This window comes from Phalacrocorax carbo, chromosome 7 (assembly GCF_963921805.1).
Source record: "Phalacrocorax carbo chromosome 7, bPhaCar2.1, whole genome shotgun sequence".
In the NCBI taxonomy this organism is placed as follows: domain Eukaryota; kingdom Metazoa; phylum Chordata; class Aves; order Suliformes; family Phalacrocoracidae; genus Phalacrocorax; species Phalacrocorax carbo.
This window is the reverse complement of record NC_087519.1, coordinates 29,321,581-29,341,892: the sequence shown is the minus strand read 5'-3', so window position 1 is coordinate 29,341,892 and position 20,312 is coordinate 29,321,581. Positions and strand designations below refer to the sequence as shown.

The following is a 20,312-nucleotide window of genomic DNA, read 5'->3' as shown; positions in this document are numbered from 1 at the left end:
AGACACTTGTCTCTCGTGACAAAAGCTGATCACAGAGATTCATTTTTGCTGGTAAAATGTGCCAAGGAATTTTAATCCTGGGTGCAGGTCAATTACGCATAGGAATGGCAGGAGCTAAGAGCTCCTTCTTATCTAAGAGCTAAGAGAAGGAAGTATGTTAAGGCAGTCTGGATAAAGATTTTTGTCCGAGTCTATCATTTACCTTTCTGCCTGGGACTATTACATGCATGGCTAAGACAATACAACCTTCTGGAAAACCCGAAATATGTTCTCTTCCATCTCCCTCTCATCAGAGAAACTTTATAGGCTATGTACAAACTATTGCAGTGTTGGTTAGTTTCACAAACACTTAATCAAGCTTGCTTTATTTTTGGACTTATCTTCTGCTCTGCTATTCTCACCTAATGCCTAAATACTTTCAGGTTGCCCATAACCTTCAGATTTAAGCTCTGAAAAACTAATAAATATATTAGAAACCATATAACAGATTTGGAGTCCTAATTCTTTTAATTCCTTATTCACATGTTCTCCAGCAGCAGCTCTCCTGATCTTTCTGTTGCAACCATGGGTGTTTGGTTGGTTTATTAATATTTTTCACTTCATTAACTGGCGAGCAACGCTGCTTCTTAATTTGATTCTTTTTTAGCCTGGTTGAGCACTGTATTAGTTGTACTGGTATTAACAGCATTAATTATAGTACTTAATAATGCTGGCATGTATTTTATATAAAATCATTTGTTTATCCTTAATTAAAATGTGTATTCTGCTTGGTTTAGAGTCGAATTATATTTTACAACCCAAAAAAGGAGATTTGAAATTTACATTTCAGCAGCATAAAAAGAATCTATGAAGACCCTCAAATGACTGAAAATTCAAACACTTACTGTGGTGGCAGTCAAAATTTAGCATGTTTTGAAGAGATGTGTTATGTCAGCTGCATTATAACGAAGAATTAGAAGTCACCATATGGCTCAATTTTTCCAAATACATTTTTCCAAATAGGCATTTCTTTGGCATTTAGAAATTTAATTTTCCAGTTTAATTTTAATGGATATGTTCTAACTAAACTGGCAAGTAGACCTTCAGCCTCGTTTACTTTGATTCAGGACAAGAATGGGAGTGAAAAAAAAAAGGGTTGGCAAGTTACTAGTGAGGGATGGATCTTGCGCCATGCTTTGGAGGTGACCAAACTGAAGGTGCAAGTATGAATAGGCTTAAAATCTCATCAAAAGCCTTCACTTCCACACTTCCAAAGGATTTGAAAGGAATACACATTTGTAATAGTATTTATCTAAATATTCTATTGCTCAGGGTGTTAAGTCAGGCCTTCAGCTCTTCAGTACAGCTAGTTAGAAACTTCCTGATGAAAGTTTCATCAGCAAATGCAGAGCCCAATATATTTAATTCAAAACATTTAAGAATTTAATTAGATGATAAGCCTAACACACGTTTGCATGGGTTTCCAGCATATGCCTGAGTTTCTGGCAGACTAAAGATCCGGCGTTTCCTGAATCGGCGCCTCTGTTGTGCGCCCTCAGACAGGACCTGTGTGGCACAGAACTTCCAGGACAATGGCCCTGCCTCTGGGTTCGCAGCCCTAACTGGGTTTCCAAGTTCAACATAGTATAGGACATGGCCTCAAACAGCTACTAAACAAAACCTTTATGTTCTGTGCCCATGGAGGTAACTCATTCAGGGAACACTGTGACAGTTTCTCAATGAATTTTAAAATGGTTTTTAACCTAATCTGAAAACTAAAGTTTTTTACAAACCCACACAGCCAACACTGAAAACATGCCAAAAAGGCATCTGTCCCCTAGTGACCGCTTGCCAAGGACAGGATCTGCAGAGGCTCCCAATTCCTCAAGAGCAGTATTTTCCCTTCCAGATGGAAACCACGCCCTCCCCCGGTCTAAAGATTTTCTTGGGTGACTGCTCGGACACAGCGACTCTCGCATTCTCTGTTGCAGTTCCGTGGCGTGAGATCAGAAAACGTCCCTGTCATAATCGTAAATCAGATGGGAAGGAAAGAAAAAGGCCTAAGCGTCTCAGCGTGGCGGGGCTGACACCGCCCAGCGCTAACCTAAGCGGGACGGGGTGCCTTGGCGATACGGAGGAACTGCACGTGGTGGGGAAGGGAGGCACGGACCGTAACGGGGTCGCGGTCCCGCGCCGCGCCTTCCCCCGGAGGGATCCCCCAGGGCACCGGCGCGCGCCCACCAGCGGCCGCGGCGGCCGAGGCAGAGCGCGGCGCGCCCCGCAGGGGGAGCCGGGGCGGGGCGGGGCGGGGCCGGGCGGCGGGCTGACGTCACGGGGGGCTGGCGCTGCCCGCTGGCGAGGCCGTGCGGGGCGGCGGCGGCGGCGGCGGCGGTTGCGGGGCCAGCGGCGGCAGGTGGGTGCGGCGGCGGCGTGAGGGGGGGCGCCGGGGACGCGGCTCTGTGCGGCCCCCGGCCCGGCCCGGCGGACGCGGGAAGGGCGGCGGGTCCGGAGCTGCCCGGGCCGGAAGGGGCTGCCCCCGCGGGCCGCCGGCGGGTCCCTTCCGTCGGCCCGGCTGCGCGGCGGGCGAGACGGGCCCGCTGCGGGTGGAGCCAGCCGCGGCTTGCCCGCTGCCCGGCGGCGGCTGGCGGCCCGGGGGCGGGCGCGGGGCCGTGGGCAGGCCGCGGGCCGTGGCAGGCCGCGGGGCAGGAGCGGAGGGAGCGGGCTCGGGACCAGCCCGTCCCCAGGAGGCCCGGCGGGGAGAGCCGGCCCCGGCGGGGAGGGAGGAGATGGGCTGGTGGCTCCAAGCGGGCCTCCCCGGACTCTGCCTTGCTCACGAATGAGCAGGGTTTGAGCCGAGACCCAGGTCTCGCAGGCATTGGCCAAACGCAACTTCACGGAAGACAGGCCTGCATGTAGCTGGCTGCAGAGTCAGCTCCAAAAATAGAAAAACTTGATTCTTTTTAAGGGGGAGGGGGGCAAACAGGGTTGCATTTGATCTCTCACCTGAGCTTTGTATAGTCCTCTACCTTAAGTCTTGGGAATAAAGTAACACTGGGGTGTCAGTGGGCACAGCCTGTCTCGCCTGGGATTTGGCTCTTAGGCCCGTGGGGCTAAGCCCTGTCCATCTACAGGGATTGCAGAATCGGGTCTGTGCTTGTTTGACTCATTAATCAAAATTGCTCAAGTAATTACAAGCCGTGAGTAGAAACGCTTGATTTGTTTGGAAGTTTGCCTTTTGTACCAGGCAGCTGGGTTTGAGAACAAGAAGAGAAGTGGAATAGACTGTTGAATATTCCACACTATTCTGCGCAAAAAAGGGGAAGTGCTACTCTAGGCAGCAGGAAGGAATAGCCCCACTTAACCTGCGTTCAGTTTAGAGCGCTACTCCCTTTAGATTTCAGTCACCAAGGAGCTTATATTGAGGTTGGTGATAAACTGGTCTTTGATGTCTTTGTCTAAATCCCATTTTCCAGGTTGGTTTGCACTGAGCTACTTTAACAAGCAAATTGTGCTCTGTTGCAACTGATCATGCCAGGGTATCTTCTAGCTCTGCAAATACTCTTAAAACCTAATGTGGGTTGATGGTGAATACTGTGTTGGACTTCAAGTGAGTGCTTGTGCTTAAAAAGGGCCAGAGAAGAATAAGTGGTTTTGCACCTCCTACTTCAGTGTTGACAGATTCTGTGTGATTCCTTCCTTTCTATCCAGAGCTGAGATTTGGGGCACTTTAATTCTGTGCTGGGAAAATGTAGTTTTTGCATGTGAGATTACACACAAGGTGCTGTACAGCTGCTGGTGCCTCTCGCTGCTGTAGCCCTAGATAGCTGTGAGACATTCCGTAATGTCAGGCTTTGATTGTGAGGCATTCTGTAATGACAAGCACAGCTTCATTTGTCAAGAGAAATCTTTTCTTCACTTCTTCCCCTGTATGTGTCGAAGTTAAATCTTATTACACTGTTGTGTAACAGAGTAGGTTTAAAGGCAGCAACAAATATTCAATGGCCTAATCTAGCACTTGCAACAGAACTGAAGTTCATGCAAGTTCTTTATTGGCTCTTAGGCCTTTGGAAATATACAGTGATTTTACCTTAGTGGTCAAAAGGGAAGAAGACATGGAAGCACGACTGGAGAGACCCATTCCTGTGAAAACGAAGAGCATGAAAACTTTTAAAGGATTTTGTGGATTTCAACTTGTAAAGGAGAATCTAGGGGAAGAGGAGCACATACTGGGGTGGTGGGAGAATAAGGCTCAGGTCCTTTGTACTGCTGTGTTACTTTGGAAGAATAAATTGGCCTCTATTTCCAAAGCTCTTCCTGTGCAGACAGGTGACAAGAGCATGCTTAGACCTCAGAGCAGGACTTGGTGACCAGGATTAAAGCAGGATAGGAGTTTGCCACTCCCTTTCAACGGGCTGTCAGCTAAATGTTTGTTTTCCCAGCGAGCTGGTAGAGAAGCCAAGAGTAAGAGGTTTATCTTGGACTTTAAACTTTACCTGCAGGTGGTTCTCACCACCACACCCCAGCCTGTGCTGGATGTGGCATTCCTTCAATATGAAATCCCACTGGCTATAGTCTTTACTTGTGTGTTACAGAATTTGCCCAGTACTGTGAAGAGCTACAAATAATAGCTAATAGATAGCGTTTATACATCTATCAGGAAACAAGTGGATGCTTACTAACTTTATAATTTACTAGAAGATAACAAAACTCTTCCTCCCCCCCCCCCGTCCCCGTCCCCGTCCGCAGCTTTAAACACATTCCTTGTCTGGGAGGAGCTCCTCTGTCTATCAAATCTACTATGCCACCTTCTCTGCCCCCTGCTTCTTATGCTGCCTCAAGTACAATGTTATCTGGTAGGGTTAAGTATTCCTCTCTCATATTGGCTTACAAGCCCCACAAATAGTTTCTAAAAAGGCAGCCTTCTCAAGGGAGGCTTAAAATGCTTCTGTTCTTGCTTTTCTAGTTCAGTTGCATCCAGACAGTTGTGTTTTTATTAATCCATTTTAGAACAATAGTCAGAACACTATTATGCTATAAAATAAAACCTTGTCCTCCGACAGATCCTATGCTTGATTTCTTTAGCCTGCTTATAAAATGGAGTCCAGTGGCCAAGTGCTTAATGTCATGTGTGATAACTTGAATTTAATGCAGGGTCCTTCCCATGCCATTTCAAGCTTCATTTAAAAGTTGAGGAGAAATGAGAATCTCACTTTATGGGCTTCACTTATTTCAGTTCATCCTGGAGGAAGCTAGTGATGATTTGGAAGAAATACAAGTCATAAAAACAGCTTTCTCCTTCCTGTTTAAGATTAAACTGCTTCAGCTTTTGTTTTGGCTGGACTTTGAGCCAGTGAATGGAAAAAACAGAAGAAGAAGTATAGAAAAAGGGAGATAGGGAAGAAGTAAGCATGATTAGTAACTTGAGACTGCAGAATACAGGAAGCACGTGTACGTCAAGAGAACAACTTCAAAAGGAACTGGTGGTGAGTCAGGAAGCAGTCTCACCAGTCTGTTTTGTACCCATGTTGCAAGAGTGATAGCTGTAAACTTGTGTTTTTCCAGTTAAACTTACAAGTGGTCTCTGATAATCATGTTGGATTGCTACAATTGCATGTTTGTTCCATTTGTTAAGTCCTAGAATAGCAGTTGTGCCTTACTGAATATCTTCAGCTGAGATCTACCTTGTCTCGCTGCAATACGGGCTGGGTATGCACAGCTATAATATGTGATATTATAACTTGAGATGGCCCTTTCTAATGTGTTATTGTGAAATACTGAAGACTGCTTTTCTCCCCCTCACCCTCCTCTTCCATCCACTAGATTAAGCAACAATGGCATTTGTGAAGAGTGGATGGCTTCTCCGGCAAAGTAAGTCATAGTCCTTTTACCTCCTTTTCTCTCTACTGTGTCTAACTTCTTAAAAAACATCAGAGCAACTTAGTAATTCCCAGGTCTTTCTTAAAACAAGTCTCTAGCTCTGTGGGTTGTGTTTTGTTGTTGTGGTCGTTTTTGTTTTTTTTTAACCTTCAGTACACTTCACAAAATGATCTGTCATGACAGCATTTCCATGTGACCTTTTGGGTATACCAGTGGGAAACAGGATATAGTATATCTGAGGTGTCTGACTGGCATTCAGCTTCAGATGCTGCTTTGTAATTAGTGCTGTACAAATGGAGACTTTACCTGACACCTTACCTCAATGTCTTCAATTAGTCATGCCCTCTGCTTGTTCCTGCAGCAAGTTAGAACTAAAGTTCCAGGTTAATATACTTAAAATAAACTCAGCTGTGGCTCTGAACACTAGATGAAATACAGAACCCAATTCTGTAATGTTCTGAAGTGGAGTTATTGTAGTCAGGATTTTACTTGGCACCTCAGAATGTGTAGAGCAATTGTGAAGGATTTCTTGGTTTATTTTTTATTAACTCTAGGACATAAATACTTCCCAAGATGTGCCCTCAAAAGTTACTGTCTGATTTTAAAGGTACTATTTTACGGCGTTGGAAGAAGAACTGGTTTGACCTGTGGTCTGATGGGCGCTTAATATTCTATGATGATCAAAATCGCCATGATATAGAAGATAAAATCCACATGCGAATCCATTGCATCAACCTCAGAGTGGGGAATGAATGTCGAGGTAATAATGAAACCTTCAGGATTTGTGTATTCAGAGATTCTTTACAACTTCAGTGCCTCCCCAGCATACTATGTACAACACTACTGCAGAAGTAAACGTGTCCAAGAAGTGTGCAACTTCAGTGTTGTTAAAAAAATGCCACCACCCCACATGGCCATTCCCCACCAAAAAAACCCTACCCAACCAACTACTAAATTCCCTTACAGACACCCAGGGTGTGGTATCACCATGTGATAGATTAGGTCAGGGTTTGATACTTCCTTTTAAAACTCAGTGAGGACAGTGTACCATGTATTCAGGTGGCAGGCATGCATGTGAGAATGGGATGTTCACAGTAGACTTGTGTGTCTGATTATGGAGTGTTACTGGTGTAATTACAGTGCTGGCCGGAGTGAAAGGCTGGACTAGAAATGGGAAACCTCAGCAGATTGTTTTTTTCAAGCATTACTAAGGTCACTTCTAGCATTTGTTAGTACTCTACTTGATGCTAACCAAGTGATGGACACAAGTGTTGGAGAGTACTTATTGCTAAGTATGGATTGGTCCTGCTGCAAGACAATTCACTTTCTTAGGAATGATGTTCAGAGCTGCTTACTTTCGGGACACTCTAAAGAATGAGAACAGGCCATTTCCTTCCGTAATTTGTTCTAATGCCATGGAAAGCAGGTACAACTGGCCCTAGTTTATTTTGTCCAGACTTTTGCATAAACCATCTCCCTTCTTGTATAAGTGATCATGAAGTTCTGGTTATAGGTATTTCAAAACTCATATCTTTTTTTTTTTTCCTGACTCAGATTTCCAGCCTCCAGAGGGGAAACAGAGAGAATGTTTACTGCAGATTGTTTGCCGTGATGGGAAGACAGTCAACCTCTGTGCAGAGAGTGCAGATGACTGCCTGTAAGTCTGCCAGAGAACATTGTTTTTGCTGCCTCTTCTCTTATCTTTCTTTTTCTCTCTCTCCCTAAATATTTTCCTTCCTTTGGGCTTTCAGAGGTGCGTTTTAAGAAAGTTTTCAAGTAAGTAAAAGCAGGCTTTCAGTGGCAAAAATACAGCTCTCCTATAAGAAGTTGTCTAGTTCATACAAACTAACTGCAGGTTAAGTCACTGAAAAGACTGAAGGGTGAGGAGGAGTAAAAGAATCTTATTAATACGGGTAATGCAAGACTTGCTGAACCGATTTTTTTTTTTCCCTTTTCCCAGTCTTCAAAGAGTATGTGTCCCTGCATAGCCAAGGACATCCCAGTCAGTAGTGAAAGGAACAATACTCCCTTACTGTGAACTCTCAGCTGAGCTTGGCTATGTAGAGTTAGATAACTTCTATCGTCAGTGTTTGCCAAGTATGCATGGTGCATCAAGCATGCTCCCAGCTATACGGCATGAGAGTGTCTGTGTGAAGTGTATGTATCTTCTCTTCAAACTGTAATAGCATCAAGACCCACATGCTGTAGTCAGCACAGATGCAACTGTTCAGGCAGGAGATGCAACTTCCCTGGTGCATCTCTTCCTATTTCCTGATCCTGAGCATGGCTGCATATTACCTGGCTTAAAACTGCATCTGTTTGTTCTTGTGTTCCTCCTTGTTCCTTCTCAGCTCTGCAAAAAAAGTAATTATATCTCCATCTTGGTGTAACACCTTCGTGCGTTCATTTTAGTGTATCATTAGGCCTTGATGTATGCAGTATCTCAAACTCTGCTCCTGCAGTACATCTAGTTGCTGACCTTGTCTTTTTCATGGTCCTAAAAGGGAAAAGTGGCATTAATTCTTATCAGTGCTCCACTAAACAATGGGTTGGCTTTTTTTTTCAGGGCATGGAAAATTGCTCTCCAGGATGCCAGAACAAACACAGTAAGTGTACTACCTAGACCTTATACTGATAGAGAAGCAGCACAACAGTGTTGTGTGGTCCAGCAGTTTAGTTCTGAAATAATGTTCCACCCTTCTCTGCTAAAGAAAAACAGGGTCATGAGCATGACTGTAGAGGTTGGGGGTGGGGCAAAGAATGATCCTCTGGATCACAAGCACGTCATCCTTGCAGCCAAGTCTGGGCAAATACATGCTGGGTGAAAGTGAATGATTTCAGGGAATGATTTCTCTGGATGGAAGCAAATGTTTGGGATGTGTAAGGGAAATGTAAGGGATGTGGGCACTGAGGCTGTGGGCAAAAGTAAATCTTCTGCAAGCAGTAAAAATGCGCTTTTCGCTCCTGGTGTTTGTTGCCTACCAGGTGCAGTGCTAAAGAAAGCTTATAGCAAAGAAGCTGTTTGTTAATGCAGATCCACTACATGGTGGGATGCTTCTTGGTGGAGACTAGGGAAGGAGCAAGAGGTGCTTGGAGGGGAGTGCAGGCATGCCCAGAGGAGTATATTACCTCTGTATCGGCATGCTAGCTGTGGAGAGTTAAGAGGTCAAGAATCATAAAAGCCTCTCTGTGAGTCTTGGAGTTCTCTAGAGAACTGTATCTTTGGGGAACCACATCCATCCACTTGTGGGAATTGTTAATTTGTTTTTCCTCCAGGCTGCCTTCCAAAGTACCCTTCAGCAGTAGCTTTCATTAGATGGCTAGACTGTACCAACCTAAGACATTTCTGTTTCATGGGGAAACGTTATGTTTTGTGGAAGCTTATCTCAGTTTTTGATGGGCCACACTAACATTGCCACTGTACTGAGGCATCTGTCATATAACTTAGATCTGTAGATACCCAAAGCAAACACTTGTCATAGCAAAACTACCCTGGACATAATTGCCTCTGACGGCAGCTATGCTGTGCTGCTTCTTGGTGTTAAATGAGAAGTGAAGGAATTGCCCTCACACAGAGGAGACTCATGGTCTGTCTGGTCTAGTTTTAGGAGCTTTATCTTGCTTATGTGTGAGATGGTCACTCCTGGTTTCAGAAGTTAGGTGCTGCTGCTTTTCATGTCTCTCACACTCATGTCAGCCCTGCTAGATGGCATTCAAAACTTGCCATTGCACCACCTTTGTCAGCCAAGGCAGACCCCTGCTACTGAAAGTAGGGCAGGTAGCTCTTTGCATAACTAGTATCATAAATTAGCACTTTCCAAAGCTATTGAAGGTCTCCAACAAGGACTTGAACTAACCAGGTAACTGGGTTTGAGTCCATCTGTAGGTGTCTGACACAGCTTTCAAAAATACTGAGCATCCAGCAGTGCCTCATACCTTCAGTGGAATTGCAGGGTGATTATCATAGCTCTAAGAACTGTGTCATTCACAGGTGTTTGCTGGCTTCTGTCATACCTGTACAGAGTTCCCTGTAGCAGACTAGAATACATTTCACAGAATCACAGAATGGTAGGGGTTGGAAGGGACCTCTGGAGGTCATCTCATCCAACCCCCCTGCTTGAGCAGGCACACCTAGAGCAGGGGGCACAGGAACACATCCAGGCAGGTTTTGAATGTCTCCAGGGAAGAAGACTCCACAATCTCCCTGGGCAGCCTGTGCCACTGCTCTGTCACCCTCACAGGAAGGAAGTTTTCCCTCATATTCAGGTGGAACTTCCTATGTTCCAACTTGTGCCCATTGCCCCTTGTCCTGTCACTGGGCACTATTGAAAAGAGTCTAGTCCCATTGTCCTGACACCCTCCCTTTAGATATTTATAGGTATTGATGAAATCCCCCCTCAGTCTTCTCCAGGCTGAACAAACCCAAGTCTCTCAGCCTTGCCTCATAAGGGAGATGCTCCAGCCCCCTCATCACCTTGGTAGCTCTCTACCGGACTTGCTCAAGCAGTTCCTTGTCCTCCTTAAACTGGGGCCCCAAAACTGGACACAGTACTCTAGATGTAGCCTTACTTGGGCAGTGTAGAGGGGGAGGATAACCCTCTTCGACCCGCTGGCCACATTCCTTTTAATGCATCCCAGGATACCATTGTCCTCCTTGGCCACAAGGGCACATTGCTCGCTCATGGTCAGCCTGCTGCCCACCAGCACTCCCAGGTCCTTCTCAACAGAGCCACTTTCCAGCAGGTCAACTCCCAGCATGTACTGGTGTGTGGGGTTGTTCCTTCCCAGCGGCAGGACCTTGTACTTGCTTCTGTTGAATTTCATGCGGTTCCCCTCGGCCCAGCTCTCCAGCCTGTCCAGGTCTCACTGGATGGCAGCACAGCCTTTTTATTCCTAAGATGGGAGCATTTGTGGACTTATTCTCAGGTGGTGGAAATACCTGCTTCTTCATACAGTGCTTTCAACAGTATGTTTCAAGCAACCATTAGAATCTCTACCACAAGTTTAACCTGGGATATGGCCATAGCATGCCCTCAAAAGTCTTTCTACAGTCCAGGTACAAGAGACAATAGGAACATTCTCTATTGAGCTATTAAAACATTAACTTTTAAATTAAAAAAAAGGAGCTTTTTTTTTTTTCTTGGGGTAAAAGCATCACTGTACATTTCTGACATTAGGGGCAAGAATACAAGGCTACTGTAACAAGTCTTAATTATCTCTGAGAGCTCCTTGTAGATGGATTCAAGTAAGGTAGCACCTTTGCCTCATGGCTGCCTTCAAAAAGGACCAGAATTACAGATGGCATTTGCAAAGTAATTCCCTAAAAACAACAAAGTCCCTCAAGTCCCTACATTTAAACCTCTTACTGCATGTTTTTTTAAAGTCTCCTCACAGCCAGAAAGCAAGAGGTGGCTAAGAGCTGTGACAGTGTTCTGCTAAAATGTTCAGGTGCCACTTTTGGCTACTGCATTTGTATCCTTTATCTGCTCTTTCAGAACTTGGTGATACCACTCTAGGGTGCCAGGAAGCAGCTAGCTTAGTTGTGAATACTTTCTTATCTGAAAACAGAGGATGAACAAGAGGGTAATTTCTAAAACTGAGGCTACAAATGAGGGAAGGAGTTGGTGTGCTTGCATGCACACATATGTGTGTGTATGTCCACACACACACACAGAGGTAAGAAACTTTATGGCTCCTTCCTGTGGTTGATCAGGCATTTGTGTTCTCCCAAGTCTGCTCTCCAATTAGTTTCTTTTTGCAGCGCTTTATAAGGTACTTGCTGCGTTCTTAACACACGGCAGTAAAGGTTACTTTTTTGGGGGGGGTCATTATGTTTTAATATTTGCACTACTCTAAGTGGCTGGCTGTAGGAAAATGTGAAAACTGCTACCTTTCCATCGTGTTTAGGGCTACGTGGGATCTGATGTGATGTATGATGAGACAGCCATTTCCTCAGCCCCTCCTCCCTATACAGCTTATGCCACACCATCACCTGAGGTAAGAGTTGCAGACCGGAAGCATTGAAGTGAGGCAGCAGAAGCGGCCATTCTTCAAGCACCCAAACTGTACTCCCAAAGCGGTGTGTTTCACAGTTAGATCCAGCTTTAAGGTTTGTACAAAAGGAGAGTGAGATTAAGGCACTAACAATCTACTGTCACTCCTATTTGAGATAGATTTTCTTTGAAAGGGATGACACAGATTCAGTTGGGAGGTAAATAAAGGGGTGGTTGCTCAGTGAACTAGGAAAATAAAGCTTCTTAAAGACAGGGCAGAAGTTATTTGGCTAATCTTGAAAAGTAGTGGCCATGCAGCTTTTAACATATGGAGGTGTGACTACACTTTCACATTGTGTAAGCGCTGGAAGGATATAGAACCAGGAGTTCTAAAAATAGGATTTAATGACTGGAGCCGGCACATTTAACACATGAATCTTGTACCCAGGATGTCACTGCAACACAACAACTCTAGCTTCTGGATGCACAGTTCTCTTTCAGTGGAGAAGGAGCAGCACTGGGGCCGAACCAGTATACATTGGGGATTTCTGGCTGTTCTGACTCACATGCAGAGATACACAAAAGGATAGTTTGGGGTAGCATTACTTGTTGCACTATAGGTGCTCTGATCCAGCCCCTTGCTGCTAGAAATAGTTGTGAAGAACTAGATGTGATACTGGGAGCTATACGAGGGCTAGCAGAGGGCCTCCTCTTTTGAAGAACATAATTGCTTCCAAAACAGACGGCTACAGATTTGTCCTGAATCTGACATTTACTTTCAGCGTGCTAGACGAAAGTTGGTTGGAGTTTCTTGGGATCAGCTGCTGCCTACCTGGCACTTCTGTGCTCTCCAGAGAGCTGTTGTTGGCTTGAAGGCAGGGAGGAGAAGCTTGTAAGGCTGCTGTGGTGTTGCCTGATGATCCAGGCCCTGCCTCTGCCATTCATCATCCAGGAAGGATGGAGAGTGAATGCTGCTTTGGAGCACTTAGGCTTTCAAGGAGCTATTACAAATCCTTTCCAGGGACTAGATATACTATATCAGTATAGACTGGATATTTTTGTGAACCTTTAACTCCATTAGAAATGAGGGACAACTGAACAAAGTACATAATCGGATACATAGCAAAGAATACTTTTGTAATGGATGTTTTTAATTTCACCAGGTTTATGGCTATGGCTACGATCAGTACAATGGCGCGTATCCCCCTGCTGGTTCTCAGGTCTTCATTGCCTCCAGCGGACAAGCTTATGCTGTTCCCTATCAGTATCCATACCAAGGTAATCAGTATCAAACATATCCTTCGCCTTCCTATAGAAGCTATTTGAATCAATCTTTCTGGCTTTAATTCTGTTACTCACCATCTTTCACCACCCACCACTGGCACAGAGTGACACAAAGAAACCTGATTTGTAACTGGAATCAAGTTCCCTTACTCTTTCACAACAAAGCAAGTGCAGTAAAATTTGTATTAAGTGATTTAACCTTCCCAATGTGATCCCAACATGTTTGAATAACTTCATAAGCTCTTTTTGAAGCACAAAGAACTCTCAAACTCCAGTAGGCAGCATGTTTTCTAAGGAAAGATAGAAGAGCCAGAACAAGATTGATTCAGAGCTCCATACTGGGCATTGATGGAGCTTTAGACTCACCTGTTGCTCTTATACCTAGCAATCAACACTGATGTTCAGCTATGACCTCCAAATTAAATGCAAGTTTCAAAGGTCAATCCACTCCCAAAGCGTGGTGGTAACTGGTTCCTTCCCCACGTGCTGGAATTGCTGTAAGGCAGTACATTCAGCCTTGTGAAGTGTTCTGTTGCTCTGTTCAGGTTTGTATAGCTTTCAATCCCAATAAAAGAGGAAAGAGACTAAAATTTTGGGGTGTGTTTTTAAGCTTAGTCACTTAAGGTGATTTATCTTTAAATATCCTATCCACTTCAGGATTAGCTTTGCATAGAGAGCCCCAGTCCTACAGAACTGGGGCTTTAGAGTTGTATGGGTAAGATAGATCAGAATATTTAACTTACTAATTTTTATGATCTGGCTCTGCAAACAAGAATCTCTATTCAGAAAATTTTTAAGTTTTGAGGGAGGTTTTTTTCCATTTGACACTTGTCAGGTTATTTAATTTGCCTTTTCCATTTTTTGTTACAAGGGAGGTGCAACAGCCTAAAGCTTTTAAAGCTGTCCTCATCTAAGTTAGTGAAGTCCTAAGATACAGATCATATATAGAAACACAGAGGAAGTGGGGTTCTGTTGGTTCTCAGCAGCTGAAAAGCAGCAGCTTGTTGAAAGTCCCAAGGACCATTTCTAAAAACTACCAGCAGGCCTTGGAAATCAAGCCTTAGAAACCTGTGTGATAAAAATGCAGCATTAAACAGTAACTCTCCTAAAGAGTTTGCAAGTCCAGTGTCTTAAGATACTAGTTGTAGGTTGGCCATAGTAACCAAGCCTCAGTGTTTTCCTTCACTAGGGTTACCACAACTAAATCTTAGGTGTCAAGTTCACCCTTAGAACTAACTTAACTCCTGTACGTTTGGTTTCATTGCTCATTCTCTGAACTGACGTAATCCTTCTCATAAGGTTGCCAGTCTTGCATTATTGAGAGTCAGCGAGAGCCTTTTCCAGTTGTATTACTTAGGTATCTGTTACAAAAAAAACATCACAATATCTTCAAGAATACTTAATCTTCCTGAAATGTCTGGAAGGGAAAGCAATACCATTATGTTTGCTTTGCAGGTAGGAGCTAAGTCACAAAACTGACAGGTGGAGCTTGTACAAGTCTATTGTAGAGCAAGGGTCAAGTGGTCGTTTCTTGAGTCTTAGGTTAATTCCTTTCTACTGGGCCAATCCTCATCTGAAAAGAAGCATAGCAGCTGTTACCACACAACAGATCAGTCCAGAATATGAAGGCTAAACTGAAGTAGTAGGCAGTAATTGTAGAGTAAATAACCGATACACAGTTTCTGACAAAGCACTGGCTTAAGAGCTGCCAAAGATTTTTTTTGGGGGGGAACTATATTGTTTGCCTTAACGTCAAGGTTGAATCAATTTTCAGACCCATTTCTTGCATTAAATCCACTGTGTTTGATAGAATGATACAAGTAATTCATAGGTTCTTTGCTAATATAAATGCAGAACAATGTTGAGTTTTACTTCTATGAGCTCTTCCCCCACATATTAAACTCTTAGGAGGCCAGAAGTGTTGCTAGGTCTCTCAGTTTATTTACTAAACGTAGAGGCTGAATCCAAAGCAAAGATGTATTCTACCTTTGTAGCTGACATCATCTTAGTGTTCATGGAAGGAAGAGGGTGAAAGAATGGGCATGTTTTGAAATCACAATGCATGGTATTAAGATATGCATTTCTTTTGCCCACCTCCTAACAATCTCTTATTACCTAGGTCCTTATGGCCAACCCCCTGCAAACCATGTCATCATTCGAGAGCGTTACCGTGACAGCGATGGAGATCTTGCACTGGGCATGCTTGCTGGAGCAGCAACTGGAATGGCTCTGGGATCGTTATTCTGGGTCTTCTAGATTACCTGTTCCTTATCTTTGTAGTTCCAAAAACCTTTATTGTGTGCAATAATATATTGGCAATGTTGTTTACTGTTAAACTTTAAGAAATGCAGTAGTTATTTTTCAGTAGTGATATCTTAATAACTGATTCTTAACTGTCCTAAGAGTTTAAAGGCACCATTTAGCTAAGTGGTTGGAGATGGCATGTGCTGCTCTTGAATTCTGTTCTGATGTTTGGAGTTACAAGGATCTGTACTGATAAGGATCAGTATGAGCACCAATGTAACGTGGTAGCAGTCACTAGCTTTATGAACAGACTGTTATTGTAAACACCATAGAAAAAAAATGGATTTTTGGGGAGGTCTAAAATCTGGTCCAAATAGGTGGTTTATAGGAGCTCTGCATTAGTATGTGTACTAATGGCTTCTGAACATTCCCTGGACAAACATATAGCTCAGCAGAAGCTCCTTGGCATTATGTGGTCTGCCATGCTTGAGGATTTTTTTGTTTTCATACTTGCCTGCAGATGGTAGTGTATTTTTGCAGATGGAGTCCTATACCTGTCTCTCACACTATCCAGGTGAACTTGTCTTTGAGAACATATAAGCAAACCACTAAGAAGCGGCAGCACTCCTCAGTTGTTTCATTTTCCCAGAAATGTGAATGAGCAGTGGCAAGGAAGACCAATGTTTGTTGTCCCATCACCCTCTTTATCCTGAATCACTCTTCTCTGGTCAGATGGAAGTAATGAATCTTCAGCTTTGCAAGTGGTCTTCCTTGTCTGTAGAACAGTCATCCCAGACACTGTGCCAACTGCATTTCTGAGGAAGAGGCTATTGTCTAGTGTCTCTGCTCATTACTGCTATTGTTCTGCAGAGTCTGCAGGAGGAGAACTTGAACAACCCTTGCCCTGTTGGGCCTACCAGAACCCCTCTGCAGGCAGTGATAGTCAAGAGGGGAGAGACAAACAGCACAAGTAGACCCTGCACACAGGCACTTTGATAGCAGCTGCCTTGCCATGGCTAGGGTAGCACATCTGCCTCTTAGCCTCCAAGGTTTCCTGAACCTGGTTTGTTGTTTGCAACTAGTTTTGCGCACAGCTGAGCCTGGGTTTGTTCTGTGCACAGTCCCCTCTCACATTCAGCAGGTCTCTTCTTCCCTCCCTGCCTTGTTAAAGAAAACACTCCAAGGAACGTGGCTGGCTTTACTTGTATGTCTGGTTCCTTATCCAGTGTGCTCTTGCAGGCTGCTGTGCTATGGACTGTAACCTGGAGTACAACTCTTACATGCGTTATGCAGCCTGTTACCTTATCCTGTTATAATCCATGCTGAGCTGTGCTTGGCAGGGGAAAGAAAGCTCTGAAGAGAAATGCACATGCTTTCTTATTCAGGTAAAAGAGGCAGGGTGCCTAAGTTGAGTTCTTTATAGTAAGAGGACTTATTTTTATACTTCTACTTTCAGCTTCCTGTATTCATACAGTTCTAATATGTTAAGTCTTTCTTATGCTTTCATTCAGAAGTAAGTTAATTTCCTCAGTTCATGGGGTTTCAGGTATGTCAGGAAAGATGAAAATAGATGATACCTTGCACCCATATAAATTCAGATCAAGCCCCAACCTTTTCCATTTCATCCTAAAGCTATCCTGGCTCTATCCTACATATTTAAGCAATAGAGGTCTTGGAAAATAGTTTGGGTAGCAGCAAGGGGAAGAACTAAGCTTTCATGACTCTTAGGATCAACTCAGCAGACTGAAATCATTGGAAGGAAACAGAAGGATGTCATTTTGGCTGCAGTACTCGTAGTGAGCCTAATCCAGGGAATGTAAACTTCTTTCAAGAAACTTTGGCTCAGAGCAGTACACCAATGTGCATGCATGTCCTTTCACAGATTAATACAAGCTGCATATGTTCTCCCAGTGGTACATGCTGAAAGGACTTGGTGGAGGTTCAAAAGAGGACTAAAGCGAAAGTTTCCTATTGCTAGTCCAAACCAAAAGAAATTGGAGTACACTACTGAAGTTCTTAAGGAGGCCTGGTACCCTTGAAGTCAGAAAGAGATGGTGACTGGAACTTAAGTGAACAAACATTTCAATCATTTTTAAGCCTTGAGATAACCTTGAAGCTGATTACAGGTCTACGCTGCTGTTTAGTTTGTGCTTTGCAATATAACTAGTTCTGCAGAATGCTTCTATTTTCTCCCTGTGTGATACTTAGCTTTTAAGGGGTGGGAAAGAATAAAAGAATTGATCATTATTGTGATTTGTTTTGAATTTCAAAATAATTGTGAAAGAATAGCACAAAGTGAATCAGCTAGTAATTTAAGTTTAGTGTTTTACTATGTGAGGGTTTGGGTTTTTTGTTTGTTTGGTTTCGTTGTTTGGTTTTGTTTTTTTTTCTTTTTTGCAAGAGCTGTTGATCACAGCAGGAGAACATGTCTTGTGCTTTCAGTAGATAACCACATCTAGGTCCCCAGTTTCCTCAAGCGAAGTATGTAAGATAAAGACTGTTGATTGCAAAACATTCCTGGGCTGAATTCAAAGCAAGAAATGATCTTTTTAAAAGTTCAAACTGAAGTAAGTCTCCATTAAAAGAATAATCTTAACCCTTCTCAAGGGGAAAAACAAAAATTACAAACTGAAGATTCTAGTTCTACCTTGGTAACAATAGGCTGCTTTTATACAAAAATCTTGAGCTACTTTACTATCCTAGTAGCATAGGCATTTAGAAGCTAGAAAGCAAACGTACAAAACTGCTAAAGCATAAAATCAAGACAGTAGGTATCTTATTGCAGGTGCTTGTAACCTTTCTGATCTCACTGCAGGAATAGAAATGAAAATGTCTTGGTGCACAAAGCAGCAGCATTGGGATAGCCAATTGAATTCACTGCTTGTTAAAGCACATAGACTTGCTTCCTGAAGACATGGTCATACCTCCTGTGGCTCAGGAACAGAGTGGAGGTTTGGTTATATCTGTAATAATGCCTGGCTGGATACATAGTCTTGACTCAAGAGCCTTTCTCTGCCCAGTCCAGTACTGCATATAGCTGCTGGTGTGAGCTGAAGGAGAAGGGCCAGAGTGGATTTTGGGGCTTGGAGGGACTGCCATGCCAGTTTCTGATACTATAGTGCTGGAAAGAGGCAGCAGGTATGGCCAGATCATTTTCAAAACACTGAAATGATAGTCCTAAACAGGTGTTTGGTGACTCCTGTTACACCTGCACAGCACCCAAGCACATGCTTTCCTACATGGGGCCTAATACCTGACCTGCCTAAAGCTATGGGAGCTCCACAGCCACTACAATGACACTGTTTTCTGCAGTGTACACTATCAGTTGAGGATGACTAAATCTGTTGTGTAGCAGTTACAGTCTGTTCAGAATTAAATGGCAGTGCTTACAGAGGTCAGGAGTCTGTGTTGATCTTTGACTGGTTACTTTTGGATTCTTAGTTATAGACAGCTGGACAGAGTCAGGCTTCCAGAGAGTGGAGTGGAAACACTCAGCCTTCTGGTAAGTCCAACTACATTAAAGAGGTGGACCAGGGCCTCCCTCTCCAGTTCTTAGTTACACGTGAAAACATAGCTGGTGGCTTCTTTTGCTTAAACGTGGGGGGCTAGGGAGCCAGCGTCGTCCGTTGAGTGGGTATAAAGGTAGAGAGGAAGGGGTGGAAAGTGTTTATGTACAGAGCAACTGCAGTGACTTTTGGCAAAGACACATCTTTTCTAGTGCTGAAACACATTCTGAGCTGCATCTAGATGGAGCTAGCCTAAATGTCACACAACACTGGCTTAATTTTGTTTGTTCTTCAGTGGAGGTTCTATTGAAGGTTCTATGGAACCTGCTAAACAAGCTGAGTAAAGGAGAAAATTCACACCCGCAATCCTCAAATGTGTTTGTGGCTTTTCCTCCTCAAGATGTGACTTACGAGAGGTAACATGCAAGTCCTGGAGGGTAGCATGCAGCAAATGTTCTCCCCCACCCCCTGATCCTTCAGGTTCATGTGCACTCTCTTAAATGCTGTTTTACTCTATGTCCTCATTCTCATTGTTAATTTACAGCAAAATACCCTTAGCAATAAATTAATATTTAAGTGTAATTGTTTTGTCTTGACACGTTTACTAGCCTTTGTTCAACATTTCTCATTTAGTTAGTCTGTAGATGGGTGCATGTTTTTCAAACACTGAGTCAGCTTACAGGTTTCCTTCAGAAGAAAACAGTGCCATGGTGAATTCTGTGCACCCCCAGTCTTTCCTAAGCAATTACAATGCTGGCTTTACTTGGTAGAAAAATGAGCTAAGATGACTGTAGCTGTTGGAGTTAGAGCTGAGGCTGACATACCTCAGTCATCTCAGTTACCTTTTAATAAAGATAATGTAGTGTCTGTGAAATCAGCAAAGTAATGCCGCACTAGCACCACTATACCAAGATTAGAATTAAGGCCTATTTCTTTTTTTAATGGAGCTGAAGGATTTGACTCAGAAATGCTTAATCCTGGATATATGCAATGCTGATCCAGATTTACCATTTGACATTGTGTTATCAAATCAACAGATTTGTACTGTTAGTACTACAGTACGCAGCTTGGAGCACAGATGTTGCTCTGGGCAAAATGCTACTGGTTGCTGTATTGGTATTTTCTGTTTATGAATTGCTTCAGTGGAGTTGGGTACAATCAATAAGTTTGCTTAGACAGAGATGTTAAATGACCACAACTAGCTCCACCACCTAAAGGCAGACTATCTTGTACATTTGCTAGGAATTAAAACTGTTTGTCAGAAGGACCACAGTACATTTTTAAAATTATTATCCTTGCTTTATGCACATTTGTTTTCACTGTTGAGGGCTCGTGGGTTTTTTAGCCACTTATCTGGGGGAGGGTTGAAAACAAAACTGCTATTTCAACTAGTCAGTTAATGCAGGAGTACACGTTACTGTTCTCCCCA

The 20,312-nt window shown here is 43.6% G+C and overlaps 1 protein-coding gene across 1 annotated transcript; it reads left to right on the top strand.

Annotated features, from left to right (window-relative positions):
* Nucleotides 1-2,282: 2,282 nt before the first annotated feature.
* Nucleotides 2,283-19,465, top strand: PLEKHB2 (pleckstrin homology domain containing B2). The gene is made up of 8 exons (XM_064457272.1): nt 2,283-2,392; nt 5,800-5,847; nt 6,464-6,616; nt 7,411-7,513; nt 8,423-8,462; nt 11,764-11,853; nt 13,013-13,127; nt 15,253-19,465. The coding sequence occupies exons 2-8, from the start codon at nt 5,811-5,813 to the stop codon at nt 15,387-15,389; spliced, it is 675 nt and encodes a 224-aa protein (XP_064313342.1). The 5' UTR covers nt 2,283-2,392; nt 5,800-5,810; the 3' UTR covers nt 15,390-19,465.
* Nucleotides 19,466-20,312: the final 847 nt, after the last annotated feature.